This window comes from Calliphora vicina, chromosome 2 (genome assembly GCF_958450345.1).
Source record: "Calliphora vicina chromosome 2, idCalVici1.1, whole genome shotgun sequence".
Taxonomy (NCBI): domain Eukaryota; kingdom Metazoa; phylum Arthropoda; class Insecta; order Diptera; family Calliphoridae; genus Calliphora; species Calliphora vicina.
This window is the reverse complement of record NC_088781.1, coordinates 84,777,606-84,796,851: the sequence shown is the minus strand read 5'-3', so window position 1 is coordinate 84,796,851 and position 19,246 is coordinate 84,777,606. Positions and strand designations below refer to the sequence as shown.

The following is a 19,246-nucleotide window of genomic DNA, read 5'->3' as shown; positions in this document are numbered from 1 at the left end:
TCTCAACTCACAAGCAGTCTCAAATTCACAATCCACTCAAATTGATCAGCCTAAGAATGTAGCAGGTTCTTATGCCAATGTTTTGAGAACGGGTTACCAGCAACCTGGTGTTCCCCAAAATACGGGAGTTTTGGAAGCACTTATGCACGCGCTTACCCAGAATATTACCTCTCTTAATCAAAATATGACAAACTTTATGTCATCCATGCAAAACACAATACTAGAGCTTGTAAGAGCGCAGAACCAAATGATACAAATCCTCTTAACAAAAAAATGAGTTATTTGAGACTATGTTTCTGTAATGCAAACGGTTTAAACTAACACAAATCAGAGGTATCCCACTTCATGCAGAATAAAAACATCGACGTGCTATTGGTTTCGGAAACTCATCTTACCAATAGGTATAACTTTTATATTTCGGGTTATACATTCTACTGTACAAATCATCCTGATGGTAAGGCACATGGTGGCACTGGTATTTTAATTAGAAATCGTTTAAAACATTATCCCCTAGATGAATTCTCAAAAGACTATATGCACACAACATCCATTCATCTGGAAAGCTTTGCTGGAGATTTAAATATAAGCGCGATATATTGCCCACCACGCTTTTCAATGACCAAGGAGAAGTTATCCGTGTGGAGTTCTCAGTCTCCCATCGGACGCGTCCCAGGTGGCGGATAGGGGGAGCAACTGCCTAGTCTAGTGATACTGTTTTGACAACAGGTCACTAGCCTTGACAAATGCTCAAGCGATGTCAATATCTTAAGATGCATTTTTAACAAATGGTCTGAACTTCTTGACATAGCTAGGTCGGTAAACGGAAATGTGTCAGCCGACTATCATAATACTGTGATGCATTTTATAACAAATGGTCACAGTAGGATGTAATTGGTGTTAGGATACTGTTATTACTGGTGATACATTTTTGACAAATGGTTACCTAGTGCTAACACATTCTCTCTCTCTTCTAGTGTTACTACCCGCGGACCAAAACTGTTCTTTCTCTCTCTACTCTTTCTTTCCCCCCCACTTGTAAGGTCAAGGTGATGGTAGCAGTGCCGAAGACCTGAATGGCTAGTAAGTGGTTAAAGATAACTAGTCGCTAACAGCTCCCCTCCGACGCCAGGGCACGGGTCGGTTGTAATACAGTTTTCGCCTAATCCATGTACGCCGTCCCTGCATGGAGTGTCCATCCCCTTACGCGCTCACTCGTGGGAACAAAAATGAATAACACAATACAAAACAATAACAATAACAAAAAACAAACAGCAAAAGGCCAGCAGGGGAAACCTATGCTGGCTGATTGCAAACAGTCGACTGTCCAACCTTCTGGTGACAGTTTGACTAAAAGCAGCGAGGTAGCCTTGGACTTTAAGCCAAGCACCTCAAAAGCTGCATTAGCCCTCGCTGGTAATATACCAGCAACAGCCCCTGCATTGGACACTGTCGAGAAGACAGTTGTCCCTGCGAAAATGCTACAGGTTGAATCGTCGAACCAGAAGTCGGGTCCAACCACCGTAGCCCCACCCGCCACTACGGCAGAACCGAACGCCCCCATTCGCAAAGAACCATCCAGGAGGGCTTTCGTGCAAAGGCGTGCCGCCATGCGCATTATCGACCGGCTTGGATCCAAGTCGGCCGATGCGCTTAACATCGACGAATTGTCGAAACTAAGTTGGGCTAAGGCTCAACTGGCTGAACTGGACAGCTCAAACACTCCTCCAAGCGCAGATGCAGCGAACCAAGGCGCATCTGCTGGGCCCAAACGGCAACGCTCAGAGGAGGAGCTGCTCCAGCAGCAAAACACACAGCCGAAGACTAAACGTCCGAAGCAAGAGGCTCGTGTGATAAGAAGGCCTTACAGTGAAGTTGCTCGCAATCCACTTGTAAGGGCTATTATCGACAGGAGTGTTGATGACGGAGCTATCTCCCAGGAGAAATGGCTGAAAATCCGTCAGGGTATGCTGGGGGTATACTGGAAGATTCTCAAGGAGAATCCCGGTCCATCCCCGCAAAACGACGATGCTGGCTGGTATCAAGGCCATGTAAAACTGCTAGCGTGTACCAATGACCGCTCAGCTCTACTGCTAAAATTAGCAATTGCGTCCCTAGGGGAATTGTGGCCTGGCGCGAAACTGGACGTGATCCCGGTAAACGAGATACCTCGTAGACCGAGATCAGTCACAGTTATTCCGGCGGAGCCACATGAACCTGAGGAGATTCTGGCATACATTCAGAGCGGTAATCCCGATCTACCAACCCATAACTGGAAGGTGGTTAAGGTTTCCGCTCCTGAAGGTGCGCATAGAAAGGTGGTCGTAGTCCTTAACAAGGAATCCTTGGCGCCACTACGTGAGAGGCAAAGCAAGATTTACTATGGTTTCGATAGTATCAAGCTGCGCATCTACCGTGGTGACGACAAGCTCGACCCCGAAACTTCTGGTGTTAAACTGGAAGCTCCGCAGGATATGGACTGCAAAATTAAACTGGACGACCCCGCAAGCTCTGAGGACAAAATGGAGACCCAATCACACTCCAGTATGGTTGGGGACCTATTCTGCGCTCTGGGTGATGTGGAGGATGAAGATGTTCTTCTGGAATCAGACCCAGAAGACATCGACGTTACGGTCATATATGATCCAGACCATGGTGAAGGCGATCCAAGTGAACCTTCACCACTCTAAGGCAGCTTCGGCTGCCCTGCTCCTCCACATTGCTAAATATGGGGAGGACATTGCGTTGGTCCAGGAGCCGTGGATACACAATGGCGAAATTCGTGGACTCAACGCCAAAAAGTACAAACTTTTGTACATAAGACGCACAGGTAAAATAAGATCTTGCATTTTGGTTAAGAACCATCTTAATATCTTCATTCTTCCTGATTACAGCGATGAAGATACAGTAGCTGCTGCTTGGGAGACAGGTGCAGGTAAGGTGTGGCTGCTCTCGAGCTATATGGCGCACGACCAGGTTGAACCACCACCGAATAACCTGGTATCTAATATGATGCGTGCCGCAAATAGGGCCAGAACTCCTGTAATTATCGGAGCTGATGCAAATGCTCACCACACAATCTGGGGTAGCTCAGATAGAAACGAACGAGGTGAGTACATTCTAGACTTCATATTAGACTTTAATCTGGTAGTTGTCAATCGAGGTTCAGAACCTACTTTTGTGGTAGCAAATAGGCAAGAAGTTCTGGACATTACGCTTGTCAGTGCAAGCCACTCGCAACTCATAAGGAATTGGAAGGTTTCAGATGATTGCTCTCTGTCTGATCACAGGTATCTGACATTCTTAATAGAATTGGAAGTTGAGAAGGAAAAGCCTTTTCTAAATAGGAGGAAAACCAATTGGGATGATCACAGGCGGATCCTTGATGGTTTACTTCCCTCACCCCCTCTCATAGGTGACACTAGGGACATTGAAAGCGCTGTGGAAAAGCTCACACTTTCTCTCAGTGAGGCCACAAGACGTACATGCACTCCCTCTGCTCGCAGAGGAAAGGTAAGACCTCCATGGTGGTCTTTAGACATAGCGAACACTAGGCGTAATTGTCGTAAACTATTCAACGAGGCGAAAAGATCAGGCAACTGGTCAATGTATAAGTCTATGTTGAACAAATTTAAGAATATGGTCAGGAGCGCGAAACGTAAGTCCTGGAGGAATTTCTGCAGCGGCGTCGAAAGTTCCTCTGAGACAAATCGTCTGCGCAAGATCTTATCGAAAACACCAACTGTTCAGGGTTATATTCAGAAACAGGATGGTAGGTGGACTACTGATGGACGTGAGACACTAGAAGTACTCATGGACACTCATTTTCCGGGGAACTTGCCTCCGGATATTGCTAGTGCATCCCAACCGAACAATCGGACAACTTCGTCAATTATACTTGACGAACATTTGATAAAATGGGCCATACGGAGTTTTGACTCTTACAAGTCTCCGGGCCCAGATGGTATAATACCCGCTGATCTACAGAATAATATAGATCTAGTCACTCCTTGGCTGATAACTATCTATCATGCCTGTCTTGCATGGTCCTACATACCAAAACGGTGGACCGAATGCACTGTGACATTCATTCCGAAAGGGGGGAAAGCGTCACACACCAAAGCAAAAGATTTCAGACCGATAAGTCTATCATCATTCTTGCTGAAAACCCTTGAAAGAATCATCGACATCCACATACGAGTGTCTTTGAAACAAGGATCAGTATCTCCCTCTCAACACGCCTACATGAAAGGCAAATCCGTTGAGACAGCACTTCACTCCTTAGTGGGATATATAGAGAAATCCCTTGAATTTGGTAATTTCTCGTTAGTGGCCTTTCTGGATATAGAAGGAGCCTTCAATAACGTAGAATCTGCAACTATCGTTTCAGCTCTACAGGATCTTGGTTTAGACCAATCAACTGTAAGGTTCATCACAAACCTTCTACGATACAGGATCATTCGCTCCGAAAAGGGAACGGCAGTGATCACGAGAATGGCCACTAGGGGTACACCTCAGGGAGGTGTCTTATCGCCACTTCTGTGGAATTTGGCCATAAATTGTCTGCTCAGGAAATTGGATCTCTTAGGTTATAAAACTGTCGCCTACGCGGATGACGTCGCGGTGGCAGTCTCTGGGATCCACTTGGACACGATATCACAACGCCTGGAACATGCACTCAGTATACTGAGTCGGTGGAGTACGGACAGTGGATTGAGTGTAAACCCAGGCAAAACTGAACTTGTACTGTTCACAAGGAGGTACAAGATTCCTCATTTCTCGCTTCCCCGATTAAATGGTGTTGAACTAACACTATCGGACAGTGCGAAATACTTAGGAGTTATTCTGGATAGTAAACTATCCTGGAAACCCAATACCCTTTCAAGGACGTCAAAAGCCTTGACGGCTATGTATGTCTGTAAGAGGGCGATAGGTACGCAATGGGGTATTAGACCCCAGTTTGTCAACTGGCTATGTGATGCGGTCATTAAGCCGACACTATTTTATGGAGTTTCTGTCTGGTGGAAGGCACTAGACAGTGGCTCGACGTGTATGCTATTCGAGAGAGTGTTAAGGAGAATGGCAATCCTGATAACAGGAGCTTTAAGAACGACCGCAACAAAGTCGCTCTTTACTATATTGAACTGGATCCCTGTGGATCTTATGGCAAGAAAAATGGCATTTACTTCTGCCTTTAGGCTAAACGCGATTGGTGCGTGGAAACACGCTCCATATGGTCACGCCAGCATAATAGGTAGTATTCAGACTCTTCCGGAGAATATCGATTACTGCATTTCTAGGCCCTTCTTAGCGAGGAATTTCGATTTCTCAATTCCGTGTGGTACGGAAGCAATGAACGGGCCCTTACATGACACAATGGGTCTCTCAGTCTATACGGACGGTTCTGTGAAGGGAGATCGAGTTGGCGTAGGTGTCTATATTCGGGAACTCGATATTAGGTTATCTTTCAGACTTCCGAATGAATGTAGCATTATTCAGGCTGAATTATCGGCCATCAAAAGGGCGGCTAACTGGCTTAGTTATAACAAGATATCTGACAGGGATATTTGTATATATACTGACAGTCAGGCAGCTATAAAATCCCTGACAGGTGTATACACAACATCTAACTTAGTCCAGGAATGCCGGGCATCCTTAAACAGGATGGCGAGACATTCAATAGTCGTACTCAAGTGGGTACGGGGACACGGGGATATTACTATTACGGGCAACTGTGTTGCCGATGATCTGGCGAGAAAAGGCGCCATGTTACCTGACGGAGACATAGATTTCCTATGTGGGATTCCGTTATCCAAATGCAAGCTACAAATTAGTAACTTCTACTATGAGCTCGCTCAGGCAAGATGGGACTGTGAACCCACATGCACTATGACCAGGACGATATGGCCCCGACTAAATCGGGGACGGACAATTCATCTTCTTGGCTTTACACGCTCACAATTGAGTGGTGTAGTGGCGGTCATAACTGGACACTGCACCTTTGGTAACCACGCTAGGAGACTTGGTTTGCCGTACCACGACTTCTGCAGAAGTTGTCAAAATGAGGAGGAGGATGAAACTATTTTTCATCTTCTTTGTCATTGTCCGGCATTAGGAGATCTACGCCTAAGGTTTCTGGGGCATCGTTCCCTTGATAGTCTCTCTGAGCTCTCGAATATGAGGCTTGAGGGCATTAGTGCCTTTATAGGTAGAAGTAATTGGTTGAAAAGACCAGACACGGGGATCACTTTAGAGTGACCCAATGATCGCCGACTCATTGGCACGTAAATTCTCCAAGATCTCCTCCCTCCTCCCTCTCTTTTTCTTCTTACATCTCCTCCTTAACTTCTTCAATCTTCTTCTTCTCCCTTTTCACTTATATCTGTCCCTCTTTCTTCTTCTTTCTTCTACTTTCAGGTAACACAAAAGGACCATTGATGGACCCATGTGAGCTGCTCTTTCTATCTTCCTTATTTCGTGGCTGCCTGGAAAACCTAACCTAACCTAAGGAGAAGTTTGAAGAATTCTTTAGCACGCTAGGAGGTCGCTTTCTGGCATGTGGCGACTATAAAGCCAAGCACACTCGGGCTCTCGACTAATAGGTAGACAGCTTTATAAAGCATTAGTTGATCGTAAAAATGGCCTGGATTTTGTGTCCACTGGACAACCAACATACTGGCCTGCTGATCCTAAAAAAAATTCCTGATCTCATAGACTTTGCCATAACAAAAAATATTAATTTCAAATCTACAGAAATGTCATATGATTTATCTTCTGATCATTAACCAATTATAGTATCTTATTACGGGAGGACTAACATTTCAAAATTTCATACTGAAACATATTACTTTAAAACAGTAATGCGCAGCCCATACCACAATTGTGGAAAATAAAATCACACGTATTCTTATGCTCTTACATTTTAGTAGTCGTTGTCCACTCAACGAGACAACTAGGAATACGCATGAGCACTGGTGTATGACTTTTTCTTTATTTTTTCAGTTTTTGTATTTGTGTGTTTGTAGGTGCACTGAATAAAATAAAGAATTGAATGTGTTGGTGAGAGTAAGTGTATTGGTGAGAGGATTTATTTTTGCGAACCTCTGCTTTAAAACAAATTGGCTTAAATATAAAAAATATATAAGCAGTCATATCTACACAGATCTTTGTATTCAGTGTGAGGAAGATGTAGATAAAAGTGTCAATGACTTTACGTCATTAATTGTATCGGCTCTAAATCATTCAGAGTTAAATATTTCCTAAAACTGATATGCACATTTCCAACTCAGATATTGAACGACTTCTTTTAGAAAAGAGAAAACTCAGAAGAGAATGGCAACAAAATAGTTCACCTGCTGCAAAGCATAGGCTGTCTGCTGCTATTAAAAACCTGAAAAAAGCCCTTCAATTAGAAGAGGATCGCAGAAATAGAAATTACATTCAAAGTTTGACAAATACCAAACACACAAATTTTTCCCTTTGGAAAGCAACGAAAAATATCAAGCCACCGGTAGAGGGGCAAAGCCCTTTAAGGAAAGCTGGTGGTACCTGGGCTCGCAGCACGGAGGAAAAGGCTAAAATATTTGCCGATCACTTAAGTACAGTCTTTAAACCAAACTAGCCAACAACTGTCTTTGAACTTGAAGAGCCACCTGTGTCAACATTATCTAATGATGACATATTAGATATAAGCCCAGCAGACATTAACGAAGTAATCAATGATAATATAATATTAAAAAAATCGCCTGGATATATCGCTTAGATATAAGCCCAGCAGACATTAACGAAGTAATCAATGATAATATAATATTAAAAAAATCGCCTGGAAATGATTCTGTTACACCTAAGGAGTGAGATCGAAAAATTCTTAACATACATATATGTTTATAAAAAAGAAACCACTAAACTTACAGCTTTAATTTTTTTTTTATTTGATTGAAATTATTATTACAATTTACAAAAAAAATTATTTTTATAGTTTTAATCACTAGTGATGAAATTTTGAACCTTTTTCGGAAACCCTTCCATTAACGTTTTTATAGTGCTTTCTGTCACTTTGCTCGAACATGTAGTCCATCTCCGTTTAAAATCTACCACACTTTTGGACACCTTTTTTGTACTCTTCAATTCTCTTTTAACAAGAGCCCAATATCTCTCCACTGGCCTTAGCTCCGGGCAGTTTGGAGGATTTGCCTCTCTTGGTACAAATACCACATTATTGTTCTTGTACCACTCAAGGGCTTGTTTGCCATAGTGACAGGATGCCAAGTCAGGCCAAAAATAAGTGGACACATTATGAAGTCTTATGAATGGAAGCAGCCTTTTTTGTAAACATTCCTTGATGTAAATTTCGGTATTTATAGAGCCCGTTGTAACAAATGAGTGGCTTCTTTTGCCGCAACTGCATATTGCTTGCCATACCAAGAACTTTCTGGGAAATTTTGTCTGCTTTTGGGTCCTAAACTTTTCTTCAACATTCCCTCGAGCATCAGCAACATAAAATTTTTGACCTGGAAGTTGCGAAAAATCTGCCAGAACATACGTTTCGTCATCCATTATGCAGCAAGAATATTTTTTTATAAAACTTGACTTCAATTTCCGTGCTCTGTTTTTGGCCTCTAAATTTTTAGTAGCGTTCCTGTCAGGAACTTTTTGAGCCTTGTATGTTTTTAAACCTGCATTAGCTTTAACTTTTCGTACCAAATAGTCCGAGCACTGAGCTAACCGGGCTGCTTTCCTACCGGATGTGTTGGGAGCTCTTTTGAAAATGCGTTCTATTTGTTTGGCTTTAGAAACATCATGTGGACCATTCCTTCTACCTGAACCAGGTTTTCTATCAACTGACAAGTTCTCCCGGTACTGTTTAATAACATTGGAAACAGTTTGACGGCAGACCTTTGTATGCTTGGCCAACTTTTTGTAAGACCAAGTTGGGTTTTGTTGAAAATATTTAATAATTTCAGTACGCACTTTTTTCTGGTCACTCATTTTAATCAGATTAACAAAAAAATTAATATAATTGACATTACACATAATAACTGACATGTTTTTCAAAGGTAACTTGATCAAAAAAAAATTCAAATAATACTTGGGTTAAAAAATGTAATGAAAAACGTGTGTTAAGAATTTTTCGATCTCACTCCTTACTATGATTAAAAACCTACCGAGTGTGGCAATAATTGTGCTGTCTACAATATTTAATGCGATCTTTAAACATGGAGTTTTTCCGACAAATTGGAAAACTTCTCAGATAATAATGATACCAAAGCCAGATAAGGACTTGACCGTACCATCCTCCTATAGACCAATAAGCTTGCTTCCTTGCTTAACGAAACTGTTCGAAAAAGTGTTCCAAAAGAAAATCGTATCATTTTTAAATGAGAAAAATATAATCCCAGTTCATCAATTTGGTTTCCGGGAACGCCACGGAACAATCGAACAAGTTAATCGTATAACCGGAGAGATAAGAAAATCCTTTGAATTAAAGAAATATTGTTCAGATATATTTTTGGATGTCGCTCAAGCCTTCGACAAAGTATGCCACAAAGGCCTGGTATATAAAATAAAATGGTTGCTGCCACCATCTACTCATAAACTATTGGAATCTTATCTATCGGACCGTATATTTACAGTTAAGTACAATGATTACGTGACAAGAGAATATAGGATTGGAGCAGGAGTACCACAAGGACGTGTTCTTGGACCTACCCTCTATTTGATTTACACCTCTGATTTGCCTACGAGCGATGAATTGACTATTTCTACATTTGCTGATGACACCGCAATTATTAGCTCGCATGAAAACCCATATATAGCATCTAGTATACTAGATGGCTACTTAAGATGTGTGGAAACATGGTTAAACAAATGGAGAATGGAGTGAAAATGAGTTAAAAATCAAACATGTTACGTTCACACTCAGGAGGGGATGCTGGTCACCTATCACACTTAACAATGTTAATATACCTCAGTCCGATTATGTTACATACCTTGGTATTCACATACCTCGGGTATGTTCAATTTTAAAAATGATTATATTTCTTCGTTTGTTTCGCTTTCAAAAAAATACATATATAGAATCTTCTCGTCAAGCACTACATAAAACCTCGTCGTAGCTATCAGTTATATCTTATAGTTTAGGAGATATTCGCATTTGAAAATTAAATTTTCAACATTTTTACCCACCCTACTTCAGTTTTTTGATGACCGCGGTTCCAAATATTTCCCGATTTTCTCCATTTTTGTTTTATAGGATTAACAGCAGATGTATATATCAAATAAAGAAAAAAAGTGTTTAAAAATCATTGAAATCGGACTAAGGGTTTAGAAGTTACAGATATATTTCCCTCTTTTTTTTCTCATACCACTGTGCGCCGTCATATAGAAACCAAGAGACTTCACATGAAATTAAAAGCATCTAGCCTGATGAGCATTTCAATATATACTGGCGATATTGATCTAGAAATAGTCAATGTATATATCCCGCCCGTTAACAGCATCGGCGCCAGTTATCAATCAAGCATATCCCATCTCTTGCAGGGTGATAATAAAATAATACTTGGCGATTTCAATGCTCACCATGAGAGCTGGTATTCCCAATTACCGAACGATCCCCGTGGAAAAGCCTAGCGACTTTGTGGAGCCCGATAAACGCACGTATGTAAACTACAACAAAGCCAACTGGCATGGGTTTACAAACTTTATTGACGATTTCCTATGTGATCTGCCGCCCCCCACAAGTGCCAAAAAGGGTGAGAAAGTTTTGAGAGAAACCATTCTCATGGCGGCAAAGCGGTTTATCCCCGCAGGATGAATACATAATATAAGGCCCAATTTTCCATCTCAAGCTGCACGTTTATCAGAAAAACGCGACCACTTACGTGCTAGCAATCCAGCTGATGAACAAATTGTACAGTTGACGGCAGAGATTAATAATCTCGTTAATGAACATCGCACAGTGGTATAGAAAAAATAGAGGGAAATAAATATGTAACTTCAAAACGGTAAGTCCGATTTGAATGAAATTTCACATGCATAAAGCGGAAGTGTTGTCGAGTTTAAGTTTCTGGACCACATGGAACCACCAGGGGCGCGTCCAAGGGTCCTCAAAGTAGGATACCTCGGGTATGTTACATTTTTAAAACGATGTTATTTATACATTTGTGTTCCGATTTCAAAAAACTTACACATATATAATCTCCTCGTCGTAGCTATGAATTATTTCTTATAGCATAGGAGATATTCGCATTTGAAAACTGAATTTTCAACATTTTTACCCATCCTACTCCAGTTTTTTGATAACAGCGGAGTAACAACACATGTATGTGTCAAATAGAAAAAGAATTGTTTAAAAATAATGACTAAGTCCAAAGTTATATGCATTCGAATTCGCTAATTTTTTGGGAAAAAAGTACTTTTTTCTTTTTAAGTAGGGTTTATAATTTCCCGTCCTTTTTTGAAATTATTTTCTATATTCCCGGGTATTCGGCGATTCCCGAAATATATAATAATACTGTAAATTATGAATATTATAGCCAAATTTCATATAAAAACTTAGTGTTATAATCATAATATATCAGAGCTTTGTATTCATTCATTAAATTTTAACTTAAATCACTAAAATCTTAATTAATTTTGAAGTTAATTAATAACTGAATTTATTCAAGCTTTGAATGATTAAAATTTTGTTAATTCAGAGGCTTCATACGAATTTTTGTTTTATTATCGATACATAACCAAAGTGTGTTTATAAGTTTAAATGTATTTTTGTGATATCTAAAAAAATTTTCGTATTCAGAAGTTTAGGAAAAACGTGCGTTAGATCCATACAGGTTAGGAAAAAATTAATTTTACGTACGTTTTTCATTCTTTGCAATTTTTTAATGTTAGATGAGGAGGCTGTTCCCCATAGCTGAATGCCGTATAGCCATATCGGTTTTATAATTGTTTTGTACAAAAGCACTTTGTATTCCAAGTCTAGAGCAGACCGTGGGCCAATTAACCAGTACAATTCAACTGACTTTAATTTAATTTGCGTAACCTTGGCTTCAATATAGTGGGACCATGTTAAACGGCGATCAAGATGAATACCGAGATATCTCACATGGCTCTGTTCTGGAATTTTGATATTATTTATCTGTATGGAAGGGCAACTTTCTCGTCTTAAAGTAAATGTAACGTGAATACATTTTGTTGCATTGACCTTAATTTTCCATTTGTCCAGCCATTTTTCCAAATCGCCGATGTGATACTGGAGTTGTTCAGAAGCTATTGCGGTGTTTCCATGTGTACTTAAAAAAGCGGTATCATCCGCAAATGTAGATGTGTGAGTCAGTGCGCTCGTAGATGTTTTTTGGTGAACAAAATAGAGTTCTAACTTGTTGTCGTTGTAGTTTCGTAAATTTTTAATTCCCGGGATTCCTGACTAAAAATCCCGGTAATCGGGTAGCAAAAAATTGCCAAAATTCCCGGGAAATTTGTCCCGAGAATTCCCGGTATAAAAACCCTATTTTTATGTTATCGCAAATAATTTCTATATAAGGAATTTATACTTTTTTAAAAGCCAACTTTTCATCAAATACTTCAAATGAAAAAAATTTAAAAATTGTTTATACCGAGGGGAGCAGGTCCAGTCAAAAAACATAATTTTTTTTTTGTAAAATTCAACATTAGGGCAAAAATTCTCAAATCGCATATTCGATATTCGAATATAGTAACCGATTTTAGATGGTCCAATATGTTTTTAATTATTTTGTAAAGGGTTCCGATAACCCCGGCCCTGGTATGGCTATTATAACCAAAAAAAACTAAAAATTCCCATTTTTGTGATTTTTCAACACTATTTTGGAAATTGCGGGATTGCTGATAATAAATTTCAAAACTTGTTTTCATTTTGGCCTGGTGGGCCCATGAGGTCCAAGTTCAAAACATAAACTCTACAACACTTCCTCTGTGCGCATGTCTCTGCGCGGACTAAGGGTTAAGAAGTTACAGATTTATTTTCCTCTTTTTTTTCTCATACCACTGTGCGTCGTTATATGTTAGAAATGCTACAAATTATAAATGTACCAACAAATCTAAGAATTAATATTAAGGCAGATACAGATAATGTTGCTCAAAACTAGACACTTAGTTTATAAAAACGGAAAAGGAAATTAAATATTATAAAATATTTTTTGTTAGTGTAAATTTAAATATTTTTAATTTTGACAAATTTTGTTATTGTTTTTGTTTCAAACTTTTTGTTATCATATATATTGTTAATGGTTTAAAAATGTTTCCCTGAAAATGCTACTCAATGAAGTAGCGAAATATTGGAAATAAAATAAACATTGTTTATTATAAAAGTGACCTCATTTTGACAAATTTTGTTATTGCTTTTGTTTCAAACTTTTTGTTATCATATATATTGTTAATTGTTTAAAAATGTTTCCCTGATGATGCTACTCAATGAAGTAGCGAAATATTGGCAATAAAATAAACATTGTTTATTATAAAAGTGACCTAAAGCTCAATAAATTATTAAACTTAAAAATAAATTAAAAGGTCGAATAAAATAGAATTAAAAATAATTATTAAATCTTAATTAAAATCTATTAGTATAATTTCAAAAATACAAGGTTTAAATGTCATCAGTTTAATAAATGAGTACTCCCGTTTAATGACATTAGGATTATTAGTTAAATAGTCAATAAGATGATAGAAGTTGATGAATTGAGCACTAAATCTACGCATCGGATCAAAGTTTGCATAATTTGAAAGAATCGATTTGGAACTATGAATTCGATTTTACGAAGTAGGAATTCCGAATTAGTTTTTCCATTCAGTCAAATAATCAGGAATGAGATATTCATATATATTCTCCTACTTTTTAGAGTATGGAGTTTTATGAGTGCTAATCGACTTTCATATGATGGTAGATTAATGTTAGAATTCCATGGTAGTTTGCGAAGGCAAAATAAAAGAAATTGTCTTTGGACGGATTCAATTTTCCTTATATAGGTATCGTATTTCGCATCCCAGACAAAACAATCATATTCTAAAATTGGTCTCACAAGTGACGTAAACCATTGCTTTGCGTTTGATGAAACCTAATACCCCTTTGGCTTTGTGAATAGTTTGTGAAATGTGAGAATTAAAATATAATTTATTATCAAGTATTACGCCAAGATCAAGGAATATCTCAACTTTATCAAGTTGATGATCATTGATCGAGTATCTACAGAGTACTGGACTTCGCCTGTAGAATGTCATTTGTTTACATTCGTGCGTGTGCTATATATATCTTATAATTTCCTAGTTATAGGCATTTCAAAATTGAAATTTTAAAATTTTGCCATACCTTGGTCCGCTTTTTTAAAAATATAGGGCGCACTTTTGGACCGAATGGACTCGAAATTTTTTGTTAGTTAGACAACTAAATTACCAATAACATAGAAAAGATTTCAGAGCAATATCGATTACGAATCCAAAAATAACCGATTTTCAATTTAAAAATTCAAAAAATAGTACATTTTTGCTGTGTTTTGGACAAAAAGGTGACTCAAAGTAGGGTACCTCCGACATGTAAAATTTTTAAACACGTGCCATTTTTTTGTTTCCCATCCGAGTTTTTTTTGTTTTCAAAGAGTTTTATATTTTTGGAAAGCGCTCGGTCTTGAAAAAACATGCTTACGTGTGCTATTTATCTTTTATAATTTCCTAGTTATAAGCATTTCAAAATTGAAATTTTAAAATTTTGCCATACCTGGTCCGCTTTTTTAAAAATATAGGGTGCACTTTTGGACCGAATTGACTCGAATTTTTTTGTTAGTTAGACAACTAAATTACCAATAACATACATATTATTGCATAATAAAGTTAAGAAGCCCCACTGATTTTCAGAAACTTTGGGGGCCCATAAAAGAAAATCGGTCACCAAAATGGAGAAACTGAGTATAGGGTTTTACTACCCTTTGGTAGTAAAGTCGAAGCTATACTGTCATGATCTTGTGTTTTTCCAAAAGTCTTCATTTGTTGCATAGTGTAATTAGATAATTGATTCAGGCTCTTATTATAATACGAATAGGAAAAGAAGTCAGAAAACATGTCACAAATCTCCGAATCATTTGAAGATTCTATGTCACTAAATTTCATCATAGATGGATATCCAGAAACTCGACGTTTCGAATTGACAAACTGATAGAATGAATTAGGATTATTTTTGAAATTTCTCTTTACTTTAAAAATATATTTATTGTAACATTGGATATTTGCTAAATTGTAAGCTGATCTGGATACTGAATATCTGGCGTAATCAGCAGATAGACCAGATTTCCTGTATTTTTTGTAATGTTTATTTTTCAAATTTTTTAAACTTGTAAGCAGCGTGGTGTTCCAAGGCCGACCATTAGAAATTGTTTTATTCATCATTGGAATAGATGATTTAAAACATTTAAATAAGCCATCATAAAATTGATTTAGAATTAGATCAGTGTTATGGGGACTTAAATTGTTATTAGGATTAATTTCGAACCAATTTTCCGTTGATAGTAGGTGATTTAATTTGGAATAATCAGCTTTCTTAAAGTCAAAGACTTTTTCCTCATTTAGAGCATTAACTATACCGATATATATAATAAAAAACAAGAATAAGGAGTTTTGCACCACATTATGTTCGGCATATTAAAGTCTCCTAGAACAATAATCATGTCATCAGGTTTGGATAGTTTTACTACGAGCTTTATCGCTGTAGCGTTTAGTTCATATATGTGGATACTTGACGAAGGAGGAATATAAGAACATGTGATAAATACAGTCCTAAATTTAGTTTTGACACATGTAGCGATGAATTCGATATCTTGGACATCATTAAGGATTATTTCTAGTAGTATAAATATGGGGTTTCTGGCGTGATTTAGAGGAATTTTTTACCTCTAAACTGGCAGTGAAGAGGAATATTGAAAAATTGTTATGAGGAATTTTTGGCAGAGAAGAGGAATATTGAAAAATTGTTGTGAGGAATTTTTGGCAGAGAAAAAGGCAGCGAAAATTTGATGACGAGGAATTGTTGGCAGAGAAAAAGGCAGCGACAATTTGTAAATTTTTGTTTTCTTGCTTCAGGTAATTTGAGTAATGTATAAAAATGCTTTGTGTGTTGTATTGTGTGGAATTGATTTTGTTTTTTTATTTCATTAGTTTTGTTGTACTATTGTGTAGAGGCTTTTACTGCAGTTTTAATAGGAGGGTTTATTTTCTTTTAATTAGTCTACATTAGGGTATACAATTTTTTTTGTTTTTATTCACATTTAACATATTCATATCTAGAATACTTTTAAAATTAGTATATGGCTCAATATTTACACAACGAACGTAAATTAACATTCTTCTCAATTTGAAATTACAAAATGAAAATAGAATTTTAAAGAATACGCCACTTAAATTGTACATCATAATGGCAAATATAACCACAAAAATTAAAAATCTCCTCAGTATAACATAAAATCTAAACAATTTTCATAGAAGCAAATATAACCACGAAAAATATCTTTATTCAAATAAAAATTTAAATAACTATAACAGGTCTCACTAAGCCTTTAATTCACAAGTCTCCACTAAATATAACTTTAACACGAAAATAAAATGTTAATAAAAGTCTTTACTTTAACCAAATTTTAAGAAAAAAATATGAATTACCTACTTAAAACAATATAAAATAAATCCCTACACCAGTTTTACAAATTTCAAACATTTTAATTTCAGAACAAGGTCTCAGATATAAAAATAAATTCACAAAATAAATATTTTAATCCAAATTTCATCCAAAATTTAAGAAACAATTACCAATTATTTAACTGCTACAAATCAATAATAAATTATATTCAACTATATAATAATAACTTAATAAAATTCTGATTATTGAAATTACTTTTTAAACCCTAAACAACAATACTAGATGTATAACAAGGTCTCATTAAAAATAATTACAAGTCTCCACTTATTATAACTCCACTAAAACATAATTTTAACAATCAATGAAATCCCCTATAAAGTAAATAAAATTATCAATTAATGAAATGAAGAATAATAAAAATAGATTAATAACACAGAGGAACAAAATTGAGATTTTGGTTTGGTGCCGCGGAAAATGTTTTTGATAAAACATGTATGGGACATTACATAGTCAAAACTATATTTAGTTTTTTTTGAGGAGCTCTTGTTTTTAAGATATCGCGGTTTTAATTTTTTTGGTTATTCTGTATTTTTTTCTCTTTTTGTTGGGTTATTTCATAAATGGAGACTAAAATTAAAAACGCATCTTTTTAAAGGTATTCTACACAAAATTATCCTTTCTTTGACATAAATTTTGTTTATCTAAGTTTCAGGATATGTTGGTGATATCGCAAGGATGTTGAAAATTAACTTTTTTCAGTTTCATCCTTATAAGTTTGACCTATGGTAAAAGGGTTCAAAATTTTTTCACTATATACAATAAAAACTTATCAATAAACTAATTTATATAAAAATATTGAAAATTCGCTGAAAATATACTAAATTATTTGGCAAATAACTCAAAGTTTTACAGTATTTTTCATATGTATTTCATATCAATAAAAACTATATAAATGTTCGTAACTTGAATGTTTTACATCTGTTTTTTTTTTTATAAATATAATTTCTCTTGTTATATTATTTCATTATGGCTAGTAAGATGAGATGCAGTGTTAAAAATTCTAATATGTTTTGTTACATTTGTGACGAATATATGTTATAAGATCAGCGAAAATCAATTACAACACTGTTCTCCAATTGTATTTTGCTTACTTTGGTATTCAAATTCGCAACATAGACAATTCCTGGATATATAATGTAGAAATAAATCTATATGTTTGTAAAAATTTATTTTTTCTGTAAAATACTAGTCTTTTAAAAAAAAAAAAATTAAGATATTTTCACCAAAAACTCTGTAAATCACGTAAATACAAAATTCGCAATATTTTAAAAACGTCAAATGAAGTATTTACATTGCTGTAGTTAGATTTAAATGTGTATTAAAAAATAAGACTAATGACTACCTAAAAATTTATTTATAAAACAAATAGTTTTTTAGGATGTAAAATTTCGGGATATTATCTAAATATTTCATCAAATTTTTAACTAATTTTTAATTTTAATTAAAAACTATATTCGCTATAATGCCTTGAATGTGCAGTGATAAATTTTTATTTAAAATATTCATAATGCACAATTTTATTAATGATAAAGCTAAAAAAGTAAAATTTCAACTTTCCCGAAAGATCAGACAAATATGCCAAAATATTCATTAGAATTATTATACTCAAAAGAAGCATATGTTTATGTAGACCAGTCTCATGCTAAAAAAAATTGCACATTCTTAATTGCATTACCCAAAATTTTGAAGAAAAACACAAAAAAATAGGGTATTCAATGAAAATATAAAAATCGCGATATTTCGAAAACGCGAGCTGACTGGAAAAAAACAAGTATAACATAGTAATGAGGGTTCATCAACGTGTACAAAAGGTAGTTCAAATCTCGGGCACCAAAATCTCTGTTCCGCAGTGTAATTTTTAATTCAAAATCATATAAAGATTTCAAAATACAAAAATATAAATTTTAATATTAAACTACCTCAAGAGCATTAATGATCGAAATAATAATAAGGATTCAAAAAGAATTTTTCAGAATTTTCAACACAACATATATTATAAAATTCTCCACTCAAACCTAACTTTGTCAAACAAATTTTAATCTCACATTTCTAACACAATATTTTAGATTCAAAAAGCTAATTAAGCAGATTTATCATTTTTAAAACATAAAATTAAATCAACAACAACTTTAACCACAACTTCAAAAATCCAATATTTTCAAAGTTTACATCAAGTCTACATAAAATAATATGGTCTACAAAATATTTCAAACTATAAATATTAAAAATTTCTACAATTACATAACAACTAATGAATAATATATTCAATTCAAGTTTAAAAATTTTCTACTTTTTTACATTTCTACTTTTATAATTTTTTACTTATCTACTTTTTACTTTTTACATATTTACTTTTATAATTTTTTACATTTCTACTTTTATAATTTTTTGCTTTTCTACTTTTTACTTTTTTACATTTCTACTTTTTTACTTTTTACATTTTTACTTTTATAATTTTTTACATTTCTACTTTATAATTTTTTACTTTTCTACTTTTTTACATTTCTACTTTTATAATTTTTTGCTTTTCTACTTTTT

The 19,246-nt window shown here is 35.7% G+C and overlaps 2 protein-coding genes across 2 annotated transcripts in view; one reads left to right on the top strand and one right to left on the bottom strand.

The window, feature by feature from the left end:
* Positions 1-19,246, bottom strand: part of LOC135950621 (calcineurin-binding protein cabin-1-like) — a 355,739-nt gene that overhangs the window by 177,086 nt on the left and 159,407 nt on the right. The gene's annotated exons all lie outside the window — the stretch shown is intronic.
* Positions 1,447-3,102, top strand: LOC135951469 (uncharacterized). Its single transcript, XM_065501123.1, has 2 exons — positions 1,447-2,827; positions 2,892-3,102. Exon 1 carries the CDS (start codon positions 1,476-1,478, stop codon positions 2,685-2,687), a length of 1,212 nt encoding a protein of 403 aa, XP_065357195.1. The 5' UTR covers positions 1,447-1,475; the 3' UTR covers positions 2,688-2,827; positions 2,892-3,102.